Below are 18126 nucleotides of genomic sequence, written 5' to 3' on the forward strand. Positions count from 1 at the left end.
TACGGCATCACACCTGCACGGGCAGGCAGGCACGTTTGAGTGTTCCACGCGTGCACGTGTATCTATACACACAGACACACACAGACACACACACAGACACGTGCAGATGCACACAGACACGCGTGTATAGAGGCACACACAGAGACACGCACACACACACACAGACGTGCATGGATGCACAGAAATGCACATATGCATACACACATGCACACACACATGTACATGCATGCAGACACGTGCATGCACAGACACACAGACACATGTACATGCACACACACACAGATGCACACACACAGACAAGCACAAGCACGCACAGACGTGCACAGATGCACACAGACATGCACACGCACACACACAGATGTGCATACAGATGCACACAGACACATACAAACAGACACACATACATGCACAGACACAGATGCACACACAGGCATGCACATGCATGCAGACACGTGCACAGATGCACACACAGACACGCACATACACACAGATGCACACATGCACAGACATACACACGCATGCAGACATGTACACGCACACGCAGACATGCAGACACATACACGCAGACACACATACATGCAGACACACAGATGCACACACGTGCACACACTGATATGCACAGACATGCACAGCATGCAGATGTGCACAGATGCACACACATGCACATGCACACAGAGATGAGCGCGCACACACATGCACAGACACGTGCATGCATGCAGAAATGCACATGCACACATAGACATGCATACATGCACACACAGATGCACACACATAGACATGCACACACACAGAGACATGCACATGCATGCAGAAATGCACATACACAGACACACACAGATGCACACATGCACATACACAGACACATACATGCACACGAACACACAGATGCACACAGATGCACGCAGACATGCACATGCACTCAGAGATGCATACAGACATTCACATACACAAGCAGATACACACAGATGCACACAGACATGCATGCATACACCCACAGAGGTGCACACATGCACACAGACACACACACAGACATGCACAGATGCACACACATGCACATGCACACAGAGATGAGCGCGCACACACATGCACAGACACGCGCATGCATGCAGAAATGCACATGCACACGTAGACACGCATACATGCACACACAGATGCACACACAGACATGCACACAGACACACAGACATGCACATACACATGCAGATACACACAGATGCACACATGCAGACATGCACATACACAGACACATACATGCACACAAACACACAGATGCACACAGATGCACGCAGACATGCACATGCACTCAGAGACGCAGACATGCACATACACATGCAGATACACACAGATACACAGAGACATGCATGCATACACCCACAGAGGTGCACACATGCACCCAGACACACACACAGACGTGCACAGATGCACACACATGCACACACAGAGACGCACACAGACACATGCACACACACACCCTCTCACACACACACACAGACGCCTCCCCCCACCCCGCAGCCGCTCAGGAGGGTTTTGGGTGCCGTGTCCCCCCCCCCGAGGCTCCTTTTCGGGGTGCCGGGGCCGCTCCCCCCGCCCAGGTGACGCCCCCCAGCGCCCCGCGGCTGCCGAGCCCGGACACAGCTCATCGCAGGGGTGCGGGGGGGGGGGGGGTGTGCGCACAGCCCCGCTATTATGGGGGGGCTCTCAGCGGGGATGGGGGACAGGGCCCCCCGCTGCAGGACGGGGAGGGCAGGATCCGCCCCGGGGACCCCCGCTAGGGCGAGGAAATGGCGGAGAAGAGGGGGGGGATGGGGAAAGGGGAGGAGGAGGAGGAGGAGGAGGAAGAAGGGGAGGCGGCAGGGCTGTGCGGGCTCGGCCGGGGGCGGGGGCGAGAGTGCGTGTGTGTGTGCGTGTGCAGATGTGCACGAGCGTGTGTACGCGTGTGCACGGCCCTGTGCGTGTCCCGGGCCCGCGTGTGCGGGCTGGGGGCGCCCCCGCGCTCCCGATCCCCCCTCCCCAAGAAATCCGCTCCCCACGGTGGGATTCGGGGGGGGGGGGGCAAGCCTCACCGGTGCCTCCCCCAGCCCCTGCAGAGCCGCAGCGGGGCTGGGAGTCGCTCTCCCCCGCCACGGGGGCGATATCGGTGTGACCACTCCCCCGCACTGTGCCCCGCCGGGTCCCCCCCAGACCCCCGCTCCCAGCCCCTCAGGTCCCGCCGCGCTGCCCGCATTCTCCGCTGCGGGGCGGTGCCAGCTGGGGGGGGGGGGGGGGGGGGCACACCGGCGGGGCACTGTCCCCACCACGGGGCCCCCGCCCGGGTCGCCGCGAGCGTGGGGGTCGGTAGGGGGGCGGCCCCCGTCGCCGGGGCGGGGACCCCCGGCCTCGTCGCGGTGTCTCGGCGCTGCAGCCGGCGGCCGCGGGAGGGCGTCGCCTGTGTTAGTTCCCCGCGGAGAACCCGGGTCCGGCGCGGCCGCCGCCGCCCCCCGCCTCCCGCCGCCCCCCCCGCCCGGTGGCGGCCCCTCTTGGGCGTCGTGCGGCGGCGGCGGCGAAGCGCGGGAGGCGCGGTGCGGGGCTGCAGCCGCCGCCGCGCCGGGTGCCCCCATCCCCTTCGCGGCCGCCGCGCCGGGCGCGCCCCCGAAATCGCGGCGGGGGGCGGCGGGCGGCGCGCGGCGGCGCGCGGGGGGGCGGCGGCGGGGTCGGGGGCGGCGGGGCGCGCGCGGCGGGGGGGGCGGCGCGGCGGGGGGGGCGGCGGCGGCCGCGCGGGAGCCCCGCGAACGGGCCCCAAGAAGCACAAGTTGGAGCTGGCGGCGGACCAGGCTGTTGTTGTTCTCAACGTGGTCCGCCCCGCGCTCATATAAAGGGGAGGCGGCGGCGCCCGCCCCTCCAGAACGCGGCGGCGGCGGCGCCGAGCGGAGCCCAGACCCGGAGTAACGCTTCCCGCCCCGCCGGCCCTGGTTTCCCCCGGCGACCCCGACCCGTCGCCCCCGGCAGCATGTCGGTGGAGCTGGAAGAAGCCGATCTGCCGCTGACCGAGGCGGAGGAGGCGCCGCTCGGCCCGGAGAAGAAAGGAGCCGCGAGGAAGGCGAAAGGCGGCGGCTCCTCGCTCTCGCCGTCGAAGAAGAAGAAAAACAACAAAAAGAAAAACCAGCCGGGCAAATACAGCCAGTTGGTAGTGGAGACCATCCGCAAATTAGGCGAGCGTAATGGCTCCTCGCTGGCCAAGATCTACAATGAGGCCAAGAAAGTGGCTTGGTTCGACCAGCAGAACGGCAGGACCTACCTGAAGTACTCCATCAAGGCGCTGGTGCAGAACGACACGCTGCTCCAGGTCAAGGGCACCGGTGCCAACGGCTCCTTCAAGCTCAACAGGAAGAAACTGGAAGGCGGTGGCGACGGCGGCGCGGGCAGCAGCGCCCACAAGTCCCACAAGAAGGCGACGGCCTCCACGTCCCGGCGGGCGGAGAAGCCGGCGGCCGGGAGCAGCAGGAAGCCCGAGAAGAAATCCCACAAGAAGGGAGCCGGCGGCGCGGCGGCGAGGGACAAGGGCAAATCCAAGAAGGCCGCCAAGAAAGGAGCCGCGTCCCCCGGGGGCAAGAAGGTGAAGAAGTCCGCGAAGCCCAAGGCACTCAAGAGCAGGAAGGCATGAGAGCGGGGCGAGGAGCCCCCGCCGCCCCCGGACTGTGGGCCCCGCGGCACGGACTGCGCTGAGGACGGACCCCAGGGATCCGCTTTGTCTTTGTGTCGCTGACTCGGCTCCGCAGCCGCCGCCGTGCGCGGTGAGCGGGGCTGCGGCCGCCCCCACCCCCCTTCCCCATGGCTTCTCCCCCATCGCGCCCTTTTGTTTAATTTTTTTTTTTTTTATTCGCCGTGCCCTTCCCCGCGTGTAGACGGTTCCCGACCCCTCCCCCCGTCTCCTTTCCCGGTGCTTCACAGGGTTTGTTTTTTTTTCCCCCCCCAGCCCGGTTTCCATAGCAGCCATTTTGCGGCGCTGCCGCCGCGCCACGTGGGCCGCGTCCCGGCTTCCCGCGCCCCCGCCCGCCCGCAGCCATTTCGAAACGCGCCGGCGCCCCCTATTGGCTGCGGGGGCCCGGCCCTGGAGTAGCGGCGCCCCCTATTGGCTGCGGGGGCCCGGCCCTGTGTTAGCAGCGCCCCCTATTGGCCGCCGCGCCCCGTGCCGTGGCAACCGTGCACCGATTGGCTGCGGGGGGGCAGCGCGCGCCCATCGCCTTTCATTAGGATTTTTCGTTGGGTTTTTTTAACCGTTTTTTTGCGGGGGGTTCGGTTTTGATTAATTTTTTTTGGAGGGAGGGTGGGTGGTTTTTTTTGTTCTTTTTCTGGGTTTGATTTTGCGGGTTTTTGTTTTGTTTTTTTCTCTTTTCATTTATCGTCGATTCAAATAAATTGTTAAAAAACGTCGTGCTGTGCTGCCTGCAGGCCCCGCGGCCCCGCGGAGCAGAGGGGGCCCTGCCCTGCCCAGGTGCTGAGCGAGTGGGTCCGGGGAGGGGGGAAGCCGTACTAACAGGGAGAAGGATTTAAATGCGGCGTATTAGGAAGAAATTCGTCACGATGAGGGTGGGGAGGCCCTGGCCCAGGTTGCCAGATCGTGGCTGCCCCGTCCCTGGAGGTGTTTAAGGCCAGGTTGAATGAGGCTTTGAGCAACCTGATCCAGTGGGAGGTGTCCCTACCCATAGGAGGGGGTGGAACTAGATGGGCTTTAAGAACCCTTTCAACTCAAACCATTCTGCTATGGAGAGCAGTCCTTGCGCAGCTGCACTCAGCAGAGCTCCCTCAACAGCTGAAGGGGGTACCCATGGTGAGGACACCGCAGCTGGCATCTGGCTCCCCCAGGTCAAAGTGGCGGGTAGCTCCCTCAGCACCCCCTCTCTTCCCCGGAGCTCCGGCTGCAGGGAGGTTTTCCCCCAGGAGCAGGGGTTCCTGCTGCGCGCACAGGGAAGGCGCTGGGAGCAGAGGCCCCGCAGAGCCACCCCTCGCCTCCATGACTGTGCCTATTTATAGCTCGCACCAGCGAGGTTGCATAAAGCCCTGCCAGGGATCTGGGGCATCTCGTTCTGCGTGGCTGCAGGAGCACGGGGCGAGGGCTGAGCACGCAGCTCCCTACTTGTCACTCTCCACACACCAGGAACCCTCGGTTGATGCTGGGGTTGCAGGAAACGGGGGGTGGGGGGGTAAAGGAGCTGAGCCCACACATTTACTCCCAGCGACAGGGAAGGGAGCAGGCAGGGAGGGTGGTGCTGCAGCTCCGCTGTGGTTAAGCCCCCAGCAGGACAGTGCTGCCCTCAGACCCGTCTGGCTGTCACTCCAGCCATCAGCAAACAGCCACACACCACGGTCCGGCCCACCACGAGAGGGAAGAGAGCATCAAGCAGGAGCATCACCCCAGAGCTGCTGCATCCAGACAGAGCATCAATGTACTCCCGGTGTCTGGGAACACAGCACGTATCAGCCCAATGCGCTAAGGCTCCACGAGAAGGAGGCAGAAGAGCAGCAGCCAAGGACAACAACGACCCCAGCTGACAACAGAGCCCTCGGCTGCTCATGGGAAAGAAGCGGCTCCCTCCCTCTAGGGCCCAGCCGCTGTGTGGCTGCTTTACCCCTGTGCCCCTTTAAAGTACAAGTGGAGAGAAGGGAAGTGAGCTTTAAAGGCCCATCAACTCGATTCAACAAGGAAAGGCAGCCTTGCTCTGCTTCTGCCCTGACCCGCAGTCAGCTCCTTGGTCAGCCGATGACAGTGCAGGTTCTGAAGGGCTGCAGGGGATGCCCTCACCACGGCCTGGCTGAACGGCTGGAGGCAGGGGGCTCCCCAGGAGGGGTCTCAGACCGACCGCAACGCAGCAAACCTGGAAGGTAAACCACCAGCGGCGTTCCTGGAGCATCCCTGAGCAGGCTCCCATGGGTGCTGCCAGCTGCGAGGGCTGAGCTCTGGAGAGCAGCCCAAGCCTCGAGGACTTCCAAGGTCAAGCAGCTCCGGTCTCGTCACCCAAAGACAGCCAGTCCCAGAGCAGAGATAGAGAGCTGGGGGTGCTCCTGCTCTGTGGTGAGGGACACAGCAGCCTCCTCCAGTTCCAGTCCGTGCTTATCTCACCTTCACGTGCCCAGAGGTGGCAGGGGAAGAGCCCTGCAGCCTCCCTGCCCCATCCTCAGGGGAAGCAAAGACTGACAGACACCCTTCCAAGCTCACACAGCCTCGGGGAAGGCTCTACTCAGCCAAGACTCTCACGTTTTATGAGCTCAGCTGCTCTGGTTCTATGAAGCATCCAGAAGAGCCAGAACCAGCAACGCTGCTCCCAAAAGCCACGATACACATCTTGGTAGCTGCAGGCTTGAAGGTGACAAAGTCCATTCTGGCTTTCTAATAAAGACCAAGACTTCCGCTCTCCTGGTCATGGCAACGTTCAGATGTGAAGTTCAGGAGGTGATAAAGGCCAAGCACTTCTACAATAACTGGTGAGACAGGATTTCCTTTGGCCTGCCCTGCCTTCCCAGCTGGTCCATCACATGGGTGTCAAAGGAAGTTAAGAACCCAGCTGGAGCTCAGCATCAAGGGCCCTACATGTGCTACCAGCTCCTGGTTCTAGCTGCAGGCATCGCCCAGGGCAGAAGGAGGCAATACCAGCCCAGCAGCTCCAGCCCTGACCCACACCTTCCACAGCCCAGTGCAGGCCTTGCCACCACTGAACCTTGACGACACTAGAAGTTGTCTAAGACTTGCACATCCCTCCCTCTGAAACCCAAGAAGGGAGCAGTTCTGGCTTGCAGAGAAGCCATCAGGACAGCAAACTGGGAAACGTCCAACAAAGGGAAAGGCTGTCAGTGTAAGAAACTTATCTTCGGGCCATCAGGAACAGCTTTTCCCATGTGGCCTCTCCAAGCCCATCTCTGCCCACTTGCCTGCAAGCTCACCCAGAGGGTCCCAGCGCAGCCCATCAGGTGGGAAAAGCACCTCCAGCACAGGGGAAAGTCTCACTCTTCCTTTGCTGCTCCCAGCCCAGGGACAGCTCAGGCTTCCCGGCACTAGTGACAGAGCAACTGAGCAATGCTGCATCCTCATAGCAAGGAGAAGAGCTGGAGAAGGGTTTTATCTGCTCCCAGGGGTCAGAAAAGACTATTTATCCGAGCAAAGGGCACGCAGGACCGAGCCCAGACACCAAGCTGCCACTAGAGAGCCTGCACCCACAGACCGCTGCCACATTCAGTAGGTTTGGTGAGGTGACAAGACACAGCACGTTCAACAGGGAACCAGTTTAATCAGATATTTGGTTTGCACCATTCTTTGCATTATCACAAGTTCTGCGTTTTCTAAGAAATACAAAGCTCTCCCGGGTTTTACAGAACGCTGGTCCTGGAGAAAACAAGAGGGAGAGAACAAGACACTCCGATACAGACACATTAACCACCGTGATGGGCAGTGGAAAGGAAGCCCCTCATCCCCACACCTCGCTGACTGTGAGTCACTTTACAGGAGAAAGAGCGATCCCAGGGGTCTGAGCCACAGCAGCAGGACTGTGCCCAGCTGCCCCCTTCCCCCCAAGGTCAGGGTACCCCAGCATAACCGTGGGACACATAACCCCATTAGCATGACAATTAACGAACACACCACTTCCACGTTCCACAACAGAGTGAAAAAACCCTCATAAAACCAGTTGACAAGCATCCAGGTTCATCTACTCTAAATAATAATAAACTCAGAGCCAGGGCAAGTTACTTCATCCACAAGATTAACATCTCATTCCATAGGTTGAACACATGCTACTTACAGCACATAAATAGAAGATGCTTTTTTTTTTTTGACTTCAAAACATGTTATGAAGCTCTGATTGCCTAAACAACGCCGCATGCACACGACTATCGTCCTCCACAGAAGCGGCTGCTCTGGGCAGCAGGGAAAGCTGTCTCTGCATCAGCTATTCCAGGTGTCACGGGACAGCTAGCCTGTCCCCATGCTCACACATTATCCACACAGCCATTAAATAAATACAGCGCTAGCTAAGAGTGGGATTCAATACGAACTCTAGGGTCGTTTTTAAAAATAAATATTAATCCATAGAGGGTTACAGATAACAGAGATCATCATCATTTTATTTCTCAGAACCAGAAATAGTGTTGAACAAAGGAACAGACAACAACAAAAAGAACCCCACAGCGTGTCATTTCCAGAAGTGCAACCAGGGTACAGGGTAGCTTGCAGGGACACGAAGGGCTTCTGCAGGCGGGAGAGGAGAACCACAACAGAAGATGGCAGCTCCCGCTCCCAGCAGGCGCCTGACCTTGCGACGCTCTCCGAGGGGATTTGTCACTGCACCCTCCGCCCCAGCCTGTCACAGCAGGACCCACGGACGTGGGGCCACCGAGCCCCCCCAGCGCCCACCAAGCCAGGGAGCTGCAGGGAGGTACCCCAAAATAAGAGACCCGAAAATAAATAGGACCAGAGCTTCTTTACAGTAGGCAATGCACTAGCGTTACCAGGAACAAAACTAAGACTAACAGTCAAGTCTTGCCAAACGGAGAAACTTTTCCTCCTTTTCACATTTTCCAGCCCTGTGGCATCCCCGCTGCAGCGCGGCCGGGATGGCATCGCAGGGCAGGGCGCGCAGCAGCCGCCGGTGCCATCCTCACGCCGTGACGAACTGGGCTGGCCGAGGGGGCCCTGCCCAGCCCCAGGGCTGGCAGAGCGGAGAAGCAGCTGGGGATGCACATGTCCATCCTCACGCCAGTCACAACAATCCTCAGCAGTTACCAGCAGCTCCGCACTGTGACCCAACCATACGGCTCCAGATGCCGCCACCACCACCACCACCAGCTGGGATGCAGCAGCCTCCTCGGAAAACACTTCTTCCAGGGGGAAGAGGAGCAGGGTGGGGGCACAAGCAGGGTCTCACCTCGCCCATGCTCCCCGTGGGCTCACAGCCTGGGCTGGGGGAGGCTGGCGGAGGGCTAGCAGAGTGCTGCCAGGGCTCGCAACCAGCCTGGGCTCAGGGAGGGCTAGCGGAGGGCTAGCAGGGCGCTCTCAGGGCTCGCAGCCAGCCTGGGCTCAGGGAGGGCTAGCGGAGGGCTAGCAGGGCGCAGCCAGCCCGGGCTGGGGGGCTCGTGGAGGGCTAGCAGGGCGCTGCCAGGGCTCGCAGCCCGGGCTGGGAGGGCAGGAAGGGAGCTCCCAGCCCCACTCGTGCGGGGAGGTAGGACAACGGCGAGGAGGGGTCCGGGAAGGGGAGCGCAGCGCTCACTTCTTGGAACTCTGCGTCTTCTTGGGCAGCAGCACGGCCTGGATGTTGGGCAGGACGCCGCCCTGGGCGATGGTCACGCCGCCCAGCAGCTTGTTGAGCTCCTCGTCGTTGCGGATGGCGAGCTGCAGGTGCCGCGGGATGATGCGCGTCTTCTTGTTGTCGCGGGCCGCGTTGCCCGCCAGCTCCAGGATCTCGGCCGACAGGTACTCGAGCACGGCCGCCAGGTACACGGGGGCCCCGGCCCCGACCCGCTCCGCGTAGTTGCCCTTGCGCAGCAGCCGGTGCACCCGCCCCACGGGGAACTGCAGCCCGGCCCGCGACGAGCGCGACTTGGCCTTGGCCCGCGCCTTCCCGCCGGACTTGCCCCGGCCCGACATGGCCGGCAGGCAGCGGCCCCGGCGCCCGCGGGGAGAGAAACGCCGTGAACGCCGCGGCCCCCGCGCCGCCGCCGCCGCCGCCCTTACCCGCAGCCGCCGCCGCTCCGCCCCGCGCGCCGCCCGCAGCCGCACTGCCCCGCGCGCCGCCCGCCGCCGCGGAGACACAGCGGCCGCCGCTCCCCATTGGCCGAGGGCGCGCGGGGCTCCGCGCTGATTGGTCCGCGCCGCGATCCCTCATTTGCATAGGGCTCCGCCGCGGGGCTGCGGCCCGGGGACGGGGGGCGGCGGGAGAGGGGGGTCCTCATAGAGAGTCGTAGAAACACCGGGTTGGAAAAGACCCAGCGGATCATCGAGTCCAACCATTCCTATCAAACACTAAACCGTGTCCCTCAGCACCTCATCCACCCGTGCCTTAAACCCCTCCAGGGAAGGGGACTCAACCCCCTCCCTGGGCAGCCTCTGCCAGGGACCAATGATCCCTTCGGTGAAAATTTTTTTCCTAATGTTCAGCCTGAACCTCCCCTGGCAGAGCTTGAGGCCATTCCCTCTCGTCCTGCCCCCTGTCACTTGGGAGAAGAGCCCAGCTCCCTCCTCTCCACAACCTCCTTTCAGGTAGGTGTAGAGAGCAATGAGGTCTCCCCTCAGCCTCCTCTTCTCCAGGCTAAACACCCCCAGCTCTCTCAGCCGCTCCTCATAAGGCCTGTTCTCCAGCCCCATCACCAGCTTTGTTGCTCTTCTCTGGACTCGCTCCAGAGCCTCAACATCCTTCTTGTGGTGAGGGGCCCAGAACTGAACACAGGATTCAAGGAGCGGCCTCACCAGTGCCGAGTACAGAGGGAGAAGAACCTCCCTGGACCTGCTGGCCACGCCGTTTCTGATACAAGCCAAGATGCCATTGGCCTCCTTGGCCACCTGGGCCACTGCTGGCTCATGTTCAGTCGCTGTCAACCAACACCCCCAGGTCCCTCTCCTCCAGGCAATTTCCAGCCAGACTTCTCCTAGTCTGTAGCTGCTCAGGGTTGTTGTGGCCCAAGTGCAGGACTTGGAATTTAGCCGTGTTAACATGGCACCAGATAGGCTGGGGAGGTCAATCTTCCTACCATGTACCCCGGTGGCTACGGGCAGCACGTGGGGGTTATATGCTGAATTGATACAGACGGGTTGTGTTCCGCATAAAAATCACACGTGGGACGAGAAGGAACAGGTTTTACAGACCCCCCGTGGGTGTCCCAGCAGCGCTGTTCCTTACCAGCTGCCCCTTTTGCCTTACCCAAACCCAAACCCAGTCGCCATCCAGCAGGAGGATCATTACAGACCCAAGGGGACAGTGGCTCCCAAGCCAGCTTTTGGGGTTAGGTCACACCCCTCACCAGACAGGAGCAAGCGTTGGGCTGGGCAAGCAGCCAGGCTCCAGTTTAAAGGTGCTGTAGTTCATCAATAAAACCTCCTCATTAAACTCTCAGCATTTGGGGTTTTTTTTTAGTTCATCTGGACCCTGCACCTTTGTGTCATCGCTGCCTCCCCAAGGGGAGGATTATGTTCCCCAGAGCTGGGAAAGGAGAGCATCCTCCACTCTGTTCAGCATCTTCACTCCCTCCGCAGCAACTGGAGACCTGAAATGAATGTGAGATGAGCCAGTGACCTTTGGAAAAGCCTGATCTGCTGTTAGCAGTGACCAGGCCAAGGCAGCTGAGATGCTCACCCTGCAGAAACGATGACTGGGCAGGGAAAGAAACCTCCCTTGTGGCTCCTGCAAGGACAAGCACTGAGGTGAGAGCCCCAGAACCCTAAAGACTCATTTATTCTGTCGGGAGCTGCTAATGCAGCGACTCTCTTGCCTCAAGTCCCTGTGCGAGTGATGAGGAGCCAGCTCGCAACAGGCTTTCTGGATGGAAATCTTAATCCCCCTCCCAGTTTCCCATAAGCCAGGAGACCTCCTGCGCTCAGCCGCCTCCGTGGCACGCGAGGGATTCGGAGACGGATTTACCTCTGAGAGTGCTCGGGTGTCCTCGGGTGCCCCTCCTGCAGCTCCTGTCCCGGCTCTTCCCATCCCTTCCCAGGGACAAGCCCCAGCGACAGCCACCCCCGCAGCTCCCCAGGGACAGATCATTCAAGGGGAGCCCCGGAATAAATCCCCAGGGAATATTTATCACTGGAAGATGGAAACACTCCAGCAACACGGCTCTGTTGGGGCCCTGAGAGCTCAGCAGCTCATAGCGTCTCCCCCTCAGCAAACGAAGCTCTGCTGCCAGAACAGCAGCAACGGGGCTGGGGTGGGGACACAGACACACACAGCGACAAGGGCACTGCCCTGCCAGCCAGTTAATCCTATTTTATTATTTCCGATACCAGTGATGGACTCGTCTCCAGTAAGGGTCCCACTAAGTAAGGCTTTTGGTCTGCAACAGCTGGCTGCTTACAAAATCCCTGACCTCAAAACCAGCTGCCCGATGCTGTTCCATAACGGCGCTGTGGTTATCTGGGCTTTGATGAATGACCTTTGTGAAGAAAGCAGCATGCATCCCTCCACAGATCAAGAAAATCCTCTCTAAGTCTTCAAATCTCATTAAGAACATGATTGTGTGTACAACGTGACCACGACACGCTGTCCCACCCCACTGCCCACAGGGAAACCCAAGGAAAATCCAGTTCCTCCTAGGCCCTGCTTAAACATCTCCCTGTTTAGAAGCCACAAACTCATGGGGCAACGCTGGTTGTGCGATGACTGTGGCAGATCCTCCCTGACTAGGGGTTCCTCCTAGTAGTCACTGCATGTTCCTCTGTACTGCAGCCACCCTTGGAGGGCAAAAGCAATCAAAAGGAATTTGTACAGAAATAATTAATATGGAATTAAGTGAAAAAGTATCAGTTTAATACCAAAAAAAAGGAGAAGAGAAGAGAAGAGAAGAGAAGAGAAGAGAAGAGAAGAGAAGAGAAGAGAAGAGAAGAGAAGAGAAGAGAAGAGAAGAGAAGAGAAGAGAAGAGAAGAGAAGAGAAGAGAAGAGAAGAGAAGAGAAGAGAAGAGAAGAGAAGAGAAGAGAAGAGAAGAGAAGAGAAGAGCTGTGAACGCTGTCAGAAGGCAGAAACTACTCCTCTCTCCAGAAGGCTGAGATGCTTCTCAAGGCTTTATCTAGACTTGGCACAAGCGACCACCAGGTTATATCCACTCCTGTCAGTACAAGGCAAGGCCAAAACCTTTAAAGACAAACATCAACCTTTAACAAAACACAAAGAACAGGGACAACAACCTAGAGCATCAAATCAACACCTGAGAGGCCTGGAGAAACTCAACAGCCATCTGAAAAAAAGTGTTCCTCGTTCCACTTAGAAAAAACAGGAGGAAAAAGGATGGCCAGCCATCCTAGGTGGTGCCTAAGCCTTGTGCTTCTTGGCAGCGGGTTCTCCCTGCTTTCCCAGCCACTGCTGCAGGATATCTGAGCTGGTTTTCTTGGGTGAAGGGTTGTGGATGAACTGGCTGGTCCACCTGGGCAAATCATTTTCTTTCTTCTGGGGAGAGCCCTCCTGGGAGTTTTTTAACCAGCCCAGCATCACTTTGCTGCTTGGGGAGGCTTTGACCTCCTGGAGAGACAAAAGAGAGCAAGAGAGAAGTGAGAAGCGTGGCAAGAGCAGGGCAGGCAGCAGCTGTGAGAGCTGGTCCAGAGCGGGATGTGGAAGCTGGAGCCACAGCAACCAGGCACATCTGCAGGAGGTTCCCCAGGCTGCTGGGAACAGCCTTGTTCCAAGCCCCATTTCACACGGAATTAGCCTCATTTGGCAGAGAAATCCTGGCACAGGGTGACAGTTTATTTCTGGGAGCAAAGGGAATCTGTTCAGGGCTCTGCCTTCCAGCACCAAGCACAGGCTGCCTGCTGCTGCCCCTCCTGCAGCCTGGCAGCACCGTCCCTGCTCAGGGACATCACCGTGGCCAGGCTGTCCCCTGCCAAGCCCCCGCCAGCCCTCACCGTCTTAGCTCCCAGCTCGATGGCTGCGAGGCACTCGGGCGCGTTGTTGCGGATGTTGTTGACAAAGGTGGACACGGGGTGGAAAACGAGGTTCTCTGTGGGCTGGATGAGTTTAATGGCTTCTTGGGTTGGCACCTCAGCGAAGTCCAGCCATTTCCTGATGGCCTCGTCCCCATCCAGGATGGCCGGCATCCTAGGGGACAGGACAGTCTGAGCCAAAGCTGATCTGACAGAGTAGGGTGGCAAAAGACAGGTTTGTAAGCTAGCAAGGAGCTGGCAGCTGGAGGGAAACAGGGAAAACTGAAGCAGGACACTTTTCTACAACGCAGATCGTGCATTCGCTTCATTCAGGCAGTTGCTTTTGCTGGAAGAGGGCTTGACTGCCAGGCCCTAGACAGGCAGAGAGGGATCCTACTCCGCCTGCTGGGACACAAAGATAGTGATTTATGGAAAGGGCACAAGCCGGTGACCTGAAACAAGCCGGTAATCATAGAATCACCAGGTTGGAAAAGACCCACATGATCATTGAGTCCAACCATTCCCATCAATCACTAAACCATGTCCCTCAGCGCCTCGTCCACTGTCTTTTAAACCCCTCCAGGGAAGGTGACTCAACCCCCTCCCTGGGCAGCCTCTGCCAGGGACCAATGACCCTTTCCATGAAAGGGTTGTTGTAGAGTGTTTCTCCAAGGGCGTCAGGAGGCGGCAGGACTCCCTGCCTGTGCGCTGCCAGACTAGAGTTCAAAGGCACGGCTTTCCTCGCTCTCACTTGCCTGTGATGGATGAAGCTCACATCCTTGGAGGCATCCACGGTGATGATGGTATAAGTGTACAGCGTTTCTCCTCCTGCTGGCGGCTCCCAGCTGTCAAAAATCCCAGCCATGGTGAGCAACCTCCATCCTTTCCATTCCTCATCTCCTTCCTTCCCCTCGGCCTGCAGGAGAGAGGCCCCACGGCCCTGGTCAGCGCCTACCCATAGGCAGCTGAAGCATCACAGACTTGCCAGTGCCGCACAACTCAGATCTAAGTCATGAACTGAACACATTTGAGAGCTTTCCTGGAGCCCTTCTACTAATTTGAGGTAACTCCAGGAGAGATACCAAGGAGCCTCATCTTCCCACAGTCAAGCCGGCACCCTCCTCCCCTCTGAACATCCCGGATGCTGATTCAGCCGAAGGAAAGAAGCAGCGAAACTCTCAGCTCAGTCCCCTGAGAGACACATCGCCCACCCATGCAAATACCCAGCACGCAGGGAGCAGCGAGCGTGACGCTGGAGACGCTGCAGCGCCGTTTCCAGCCAGGGGACCCACAGTGCCAGGGACCACCAGCCCCAGAGGGACGCTGGGGTGCTGAGCCCGCTGCAGGATGGAGCCCCTTCAGGAAACAGAGACCCCCAGAGAGGGGCGCAGCTGGAGGGAGCAGGGGCTCAGAGCTGGGGGTGAGCGTCCAGACACAACGAGGGGCTCCGTACCACAGCATCTTTGGTCTGGGGGAAGTAAATGAAATACGGCTGCTTCCCCCCGCTGTTCTGCTGCCACTCGTAGAAGCCGTCTGCCAGGACCACGCAGCGCTTGCCCTTGAGGAGAGCACCCTGGGGGAGAGAAAACACAGGTGAGCTGTGCACAGCGGCCTTGGGCAGCCCGCGGGGGAGGACGGGGGCTGCTGGGACCCCCCAACCCATCCGCTCCCTCCTGGGGCTCCTCTCCGCTGCCCCACGGGGTGCACAAACACCACGACTCTGCGCTGTGATGAAAGATGAGTTTCACCAGCAACAACCTTTTCATTCCTTCTATTTTAATGAAATCCACCGTCTCTGCAGTGCAGGGACTCATTTAGGAGGATCCTTCTCTGTGCAGCAGGTAAACAGTGACTGGTACTCACTGTTTACTCACTGTAGGGAGATGCTTCAGCTCTGGTTCTGCCAACTACAAGATCTCTCCAAGCTGGACACAAAGAGAGCAGCGACTCACCTTGTAGGAGGACTTCTTCAGCATGGTGTCGCTGCGGCAGTTGGAGGTATTAAATGGCATTTTGGAGGGGTCGTCCTTTTTGAACCAGGAGGGAACCAGACCCCAGCGCATCTCCATGAGGACCCGCTCAGAGGAGTCAGCATCCTTTGGAACAAGACAGAGAAACACCTCGGGTCAGAGCCACATCGCAGGGAGCAGGAGCATCCCCACAGCCTGAGGCTCGGCCTTCGCAGAGCCCGGGGAAAGCGGTTTCTCCCTCTGCAAAGGGGGAACAGGTCAGCATCCCTGCCAAGAGCTGTGCTGGGCTCGCAGCCCCTCCAGCACCAAACCCACCTTTACAGTTTTGCAGGGATGCCACTCGCAATCAGTGCAGAAACAGCCACTAATTATAGCCCTTTGCATATTCTTAACGGCTTTCCCGTAAGAATTCACCTTCAGCAGAAAGCACAAGAATATCTTGCAGGAATGAATAACTAATAAGTGTGCATCTCGGTGAGGCTTGCCCGATGACTCTCTAAAGGGATGAACATGGGTTTTCTTCAGTGAGAAGCGCCCAGATGCAAGAGCTTCCCAGCTTTTAAGCGAATGGTTATGCCAGGCTGGTGTTAAGGTCCTCAAACCTTCCCTGTTTACAGCGAGCATCCCAAAGGATGGAAGCCTTCATTTTAATAACATGATTTCTTCTGATTTGGTTCACTTTCACTCCTTGTGCTTTGCATATCACCTGCCTCCGGACAACGGGGACGGCTTGCGGCTTTCACTTCTCCCCCAGCTCGCTCTCGCTTTCTGCCCGCAGCTGCCGGCCCCGAGCAGGGAGCAGACGGGGCGAGCGGGACCCGCTGGGTGTTTGCTCCCAAAGAGCTGCAGCAGACACGTATATCCACCTGCTCCAGGTGTGGGTATAAATACGGACAGGGATGTGGCCAGTTTGGCAAAGTCTTCTGGATTAAGAGCAACAAAAAGGGGCACCTCACACCACACCCGCACCCGACATCTGGAACAGGGCTGGACAATCGTCCAGGTGCCTGTTTGCAATCCCCATCGTGCTCCTAGCCTGTATTCCTCTGCTGCACCGGATTAGAATCACGGAATCACTGGGTTGGAAAACCCAGTGGATTAATTTTAAATTTTAATTTTTAATTCAGGGGACCCAGCTTCACCCCGCTGAACACCAAAGAGCAGCAATTCGTTAGGCACCCTCTGATGCGGAAACCAAACGAGACGCACAAGCAGTTGTACAGGCTGGGCAGGTTGCCTGGGGTGGCTTAAATTAGCCAGGATAACGGTCGCTCCAGGTGTACAGTTATTTTACAGCTCTAAAATCAAGATTTCTTTTTTTTATCTCTCCTCCCCCCCACCTAACAGTGCGACCTGGGCACCCTCAGCGGCGTTATGAAATGAAATAAAGCCTCAGAATAAACCCAGCAAAGCGATTAGAGACATTTGGGAACAAATTCTACCACGGTTCAACACTTGTAGATGAATTTTTTGCAGAAAATACAGCTCAACACTGGAAGCACAGCAGCGATTCCCCACCCTCCTGAGGAACAGGTGAAAACACGAATGAGAGGAAATACCTTTGCAACAAGTCAATACGAACGAGATGGGATAACTTAGCAATTAGATAAATAATAAGGAGAGAGGATACCTTAGAAATTAGATAAATAATAAGAAGAGGGGATACATTAGCAATTAGATAAATATTAAGGAGAGGGGAAGCCTTTGCAATTAGATAACTATTAAGGAGAGGGGATGCTGTTACAATTAGATAAATAGTAAGGAGAGGGGAAGCCTTTGCAATTAGATAAATATTAAGGAGAGGGGAAGCCTTTGCAATTAGATAACTATTAAGGAGAGGGGATGCCTTTACAGGTAGATAAATATTAAGGAGAGGGGAAGCCTTTGCAATTAGGTAAATAGTAAGGAGAGGGGATACTTTTGCAATCAAGTAAACACTAAGGAGAGGAGATAACTTTGCAACTAAGTAAATATTAACAAGGGGAGATACCCTTGCAATAGGTAAATACGAATGAGAGGGGGATACCTTAGCAATAGGTAAATATTAAGGAGAAGAGACACCTTTGCAATTAAATAAAGAGCAGGGAAAGGGGATACCTGAGGAACAGGTAAATGCTAAGGAGAGGGGACCCCTTTGCACTCCGGGAGGGAAAGCAGGGAAGGCCGAGGAGCTGCGGCAGCGCCCCCGGAGCCCCCCGGGATCCCGGCCCCCCCGTACCTGGTGCAGGTGCCGCCGGGAGAGCAGCACGGGGCCGCGGGACTGCGGGCCCTTGTTGTAGGAGGGCTGGTACCGCTCCGCCTGGATCCACTCGGGCTGCCGGCGCCGGCCCCGCCGGTCGCGGTAGGCGCAGGCCCGGCGGAGGTTGTCGGCGCCCAGCGAGCACGCGGTGCGGCCGCACATCCCGACAGACCGACCGACCGACAGACAGACAGACAGACAGACAGACCGACCGGCCCGCGGCACCGGGGGGCGCGCAGGGAGGCCGGGGGCGGGGCCAGAGCGAGAGTGGGCGGGGCCACGGGCGGCAGGAGCGGATATGGAAGGGAGGCGGGGCCAGAAGGGAAG

At 58.2% G+C, this 18126-nt stretch overlaps 3 protein-coding genes across 3 annotated transcripts; 1 reads left to right on the plus strand and 2 right to left on the minus strand.

Moving 5' to 3' along the window:
- Positions 1-2873: 2873 nt before the first annotated feature.
- H1-10 (H1.10 linker histone) lies at positions 2874-3774 on the plus strand. Its single transcript, XM_069865905.1, has one exon. It carries the CDS (start codon positions 2987-2989, stop codon positions 3638-3640), a length of 654 nt encoding a protein of 217 aa, XP_069722006.1. The 5' UTR covers positions 2874-2986; the 3' UTR covers positions 3641-3774.
- Positions 3775-9198: 5424 nt separating this feature from the next.
- On the minus strand, positions 9199-9647 carry LOC138725142 (histone H2A type 2-B). The gene has a single exon (XM_069865743.1). The coding sequence runs from the start codon at positions 9608-9610 to the stop codon at positions 9230-9232; it is 381 nt and encodes a 126-aa protein (XP_069721844.1). The 5' UTR covers positions 9611-9647; the 3' UTR covers positions 9199-9229.
- Positions 9648-12460: 2813 nt separating this feature from the next.
- HMCES (5-hydroxymethylcytosine binding, ES cell specific) lies at positions 12461-17990 on the minus strand. The gene is made up of 6 exons (XM_069866231.1): positions 17779-17990; positions 15543-15686; positions 15044-15163; positions 14346-14506; positions 13573-13765; positions 12461-13189 (listed from the first exon to the last, which is right to left on the minus strand). Exons 1-6 carry the CDS (start codon positions 17959-17961, stop codon positions 12983-12985), a joined length of 1008 nt encoding a protein of 335 aa, XP_069722332.1. The 5' UTR covers positions 17962-17990; the 3' UTR covers positions 12461-12982.
- Between the last annotated feature and the right edge of the window lie 136 nt (positions 17991-18126).

This window comes from Phaenicophaeus curvirostris, chromosome 11 (assembly GCF_032191515.1).
Source record: "Phaenicophaeus curvirostris isolate KB17595 chromosome 11, BPBGC_Pcur_1.0, whole genome shotgun sequence".
NCBI lineage: Eukaryota > Metazoa > Chordata > Aves > Cuculiformes > Cuculidae > Phaenicophaeus > Phaenicophaeus curvirostris.

Excerpts from the sequence above, each read along its gene's own strand:
- H1-10 (XM_069865905.1), top strand. The coding sequence starts at position 2,987 with ATGTCGGTGGAGCTGGAAGAAGCCGATCTGCCGCTGACCGAGGCGGAG.
- LOC138725142 (XM_069865743.1), bottom strand. The coding sequence starts at position 9,610 with ATGTCGGGCCGGGGCAAGTCCGGCGGGAAGGCGCGGGCCAAGGCCAAG.
- HMCES (XM_069866231.1), bottom strand. The coding sequence starts at position 17,961 with ATGTGCGGCCGCACCGCGTGCTCGCTGGGCGCCGACAACCTCCGCCGG. Across the intron at positions 13,766-14,345 it reads GTGAGCTTCATCCATCACAG|GATGCCGGCCATCCTGGATG; the intron begins GCAAGTGAGAGC and ends CCTGTCCCCTAG. Across the intron at positions 13,190-13,572 it reads TCGAGCTGGGAGCTAAGACG|GAGGTCAAAGCCTCCCCAAG; the intron begins GTGAGGGCTGGC and ends TTGTCTCTCCAG.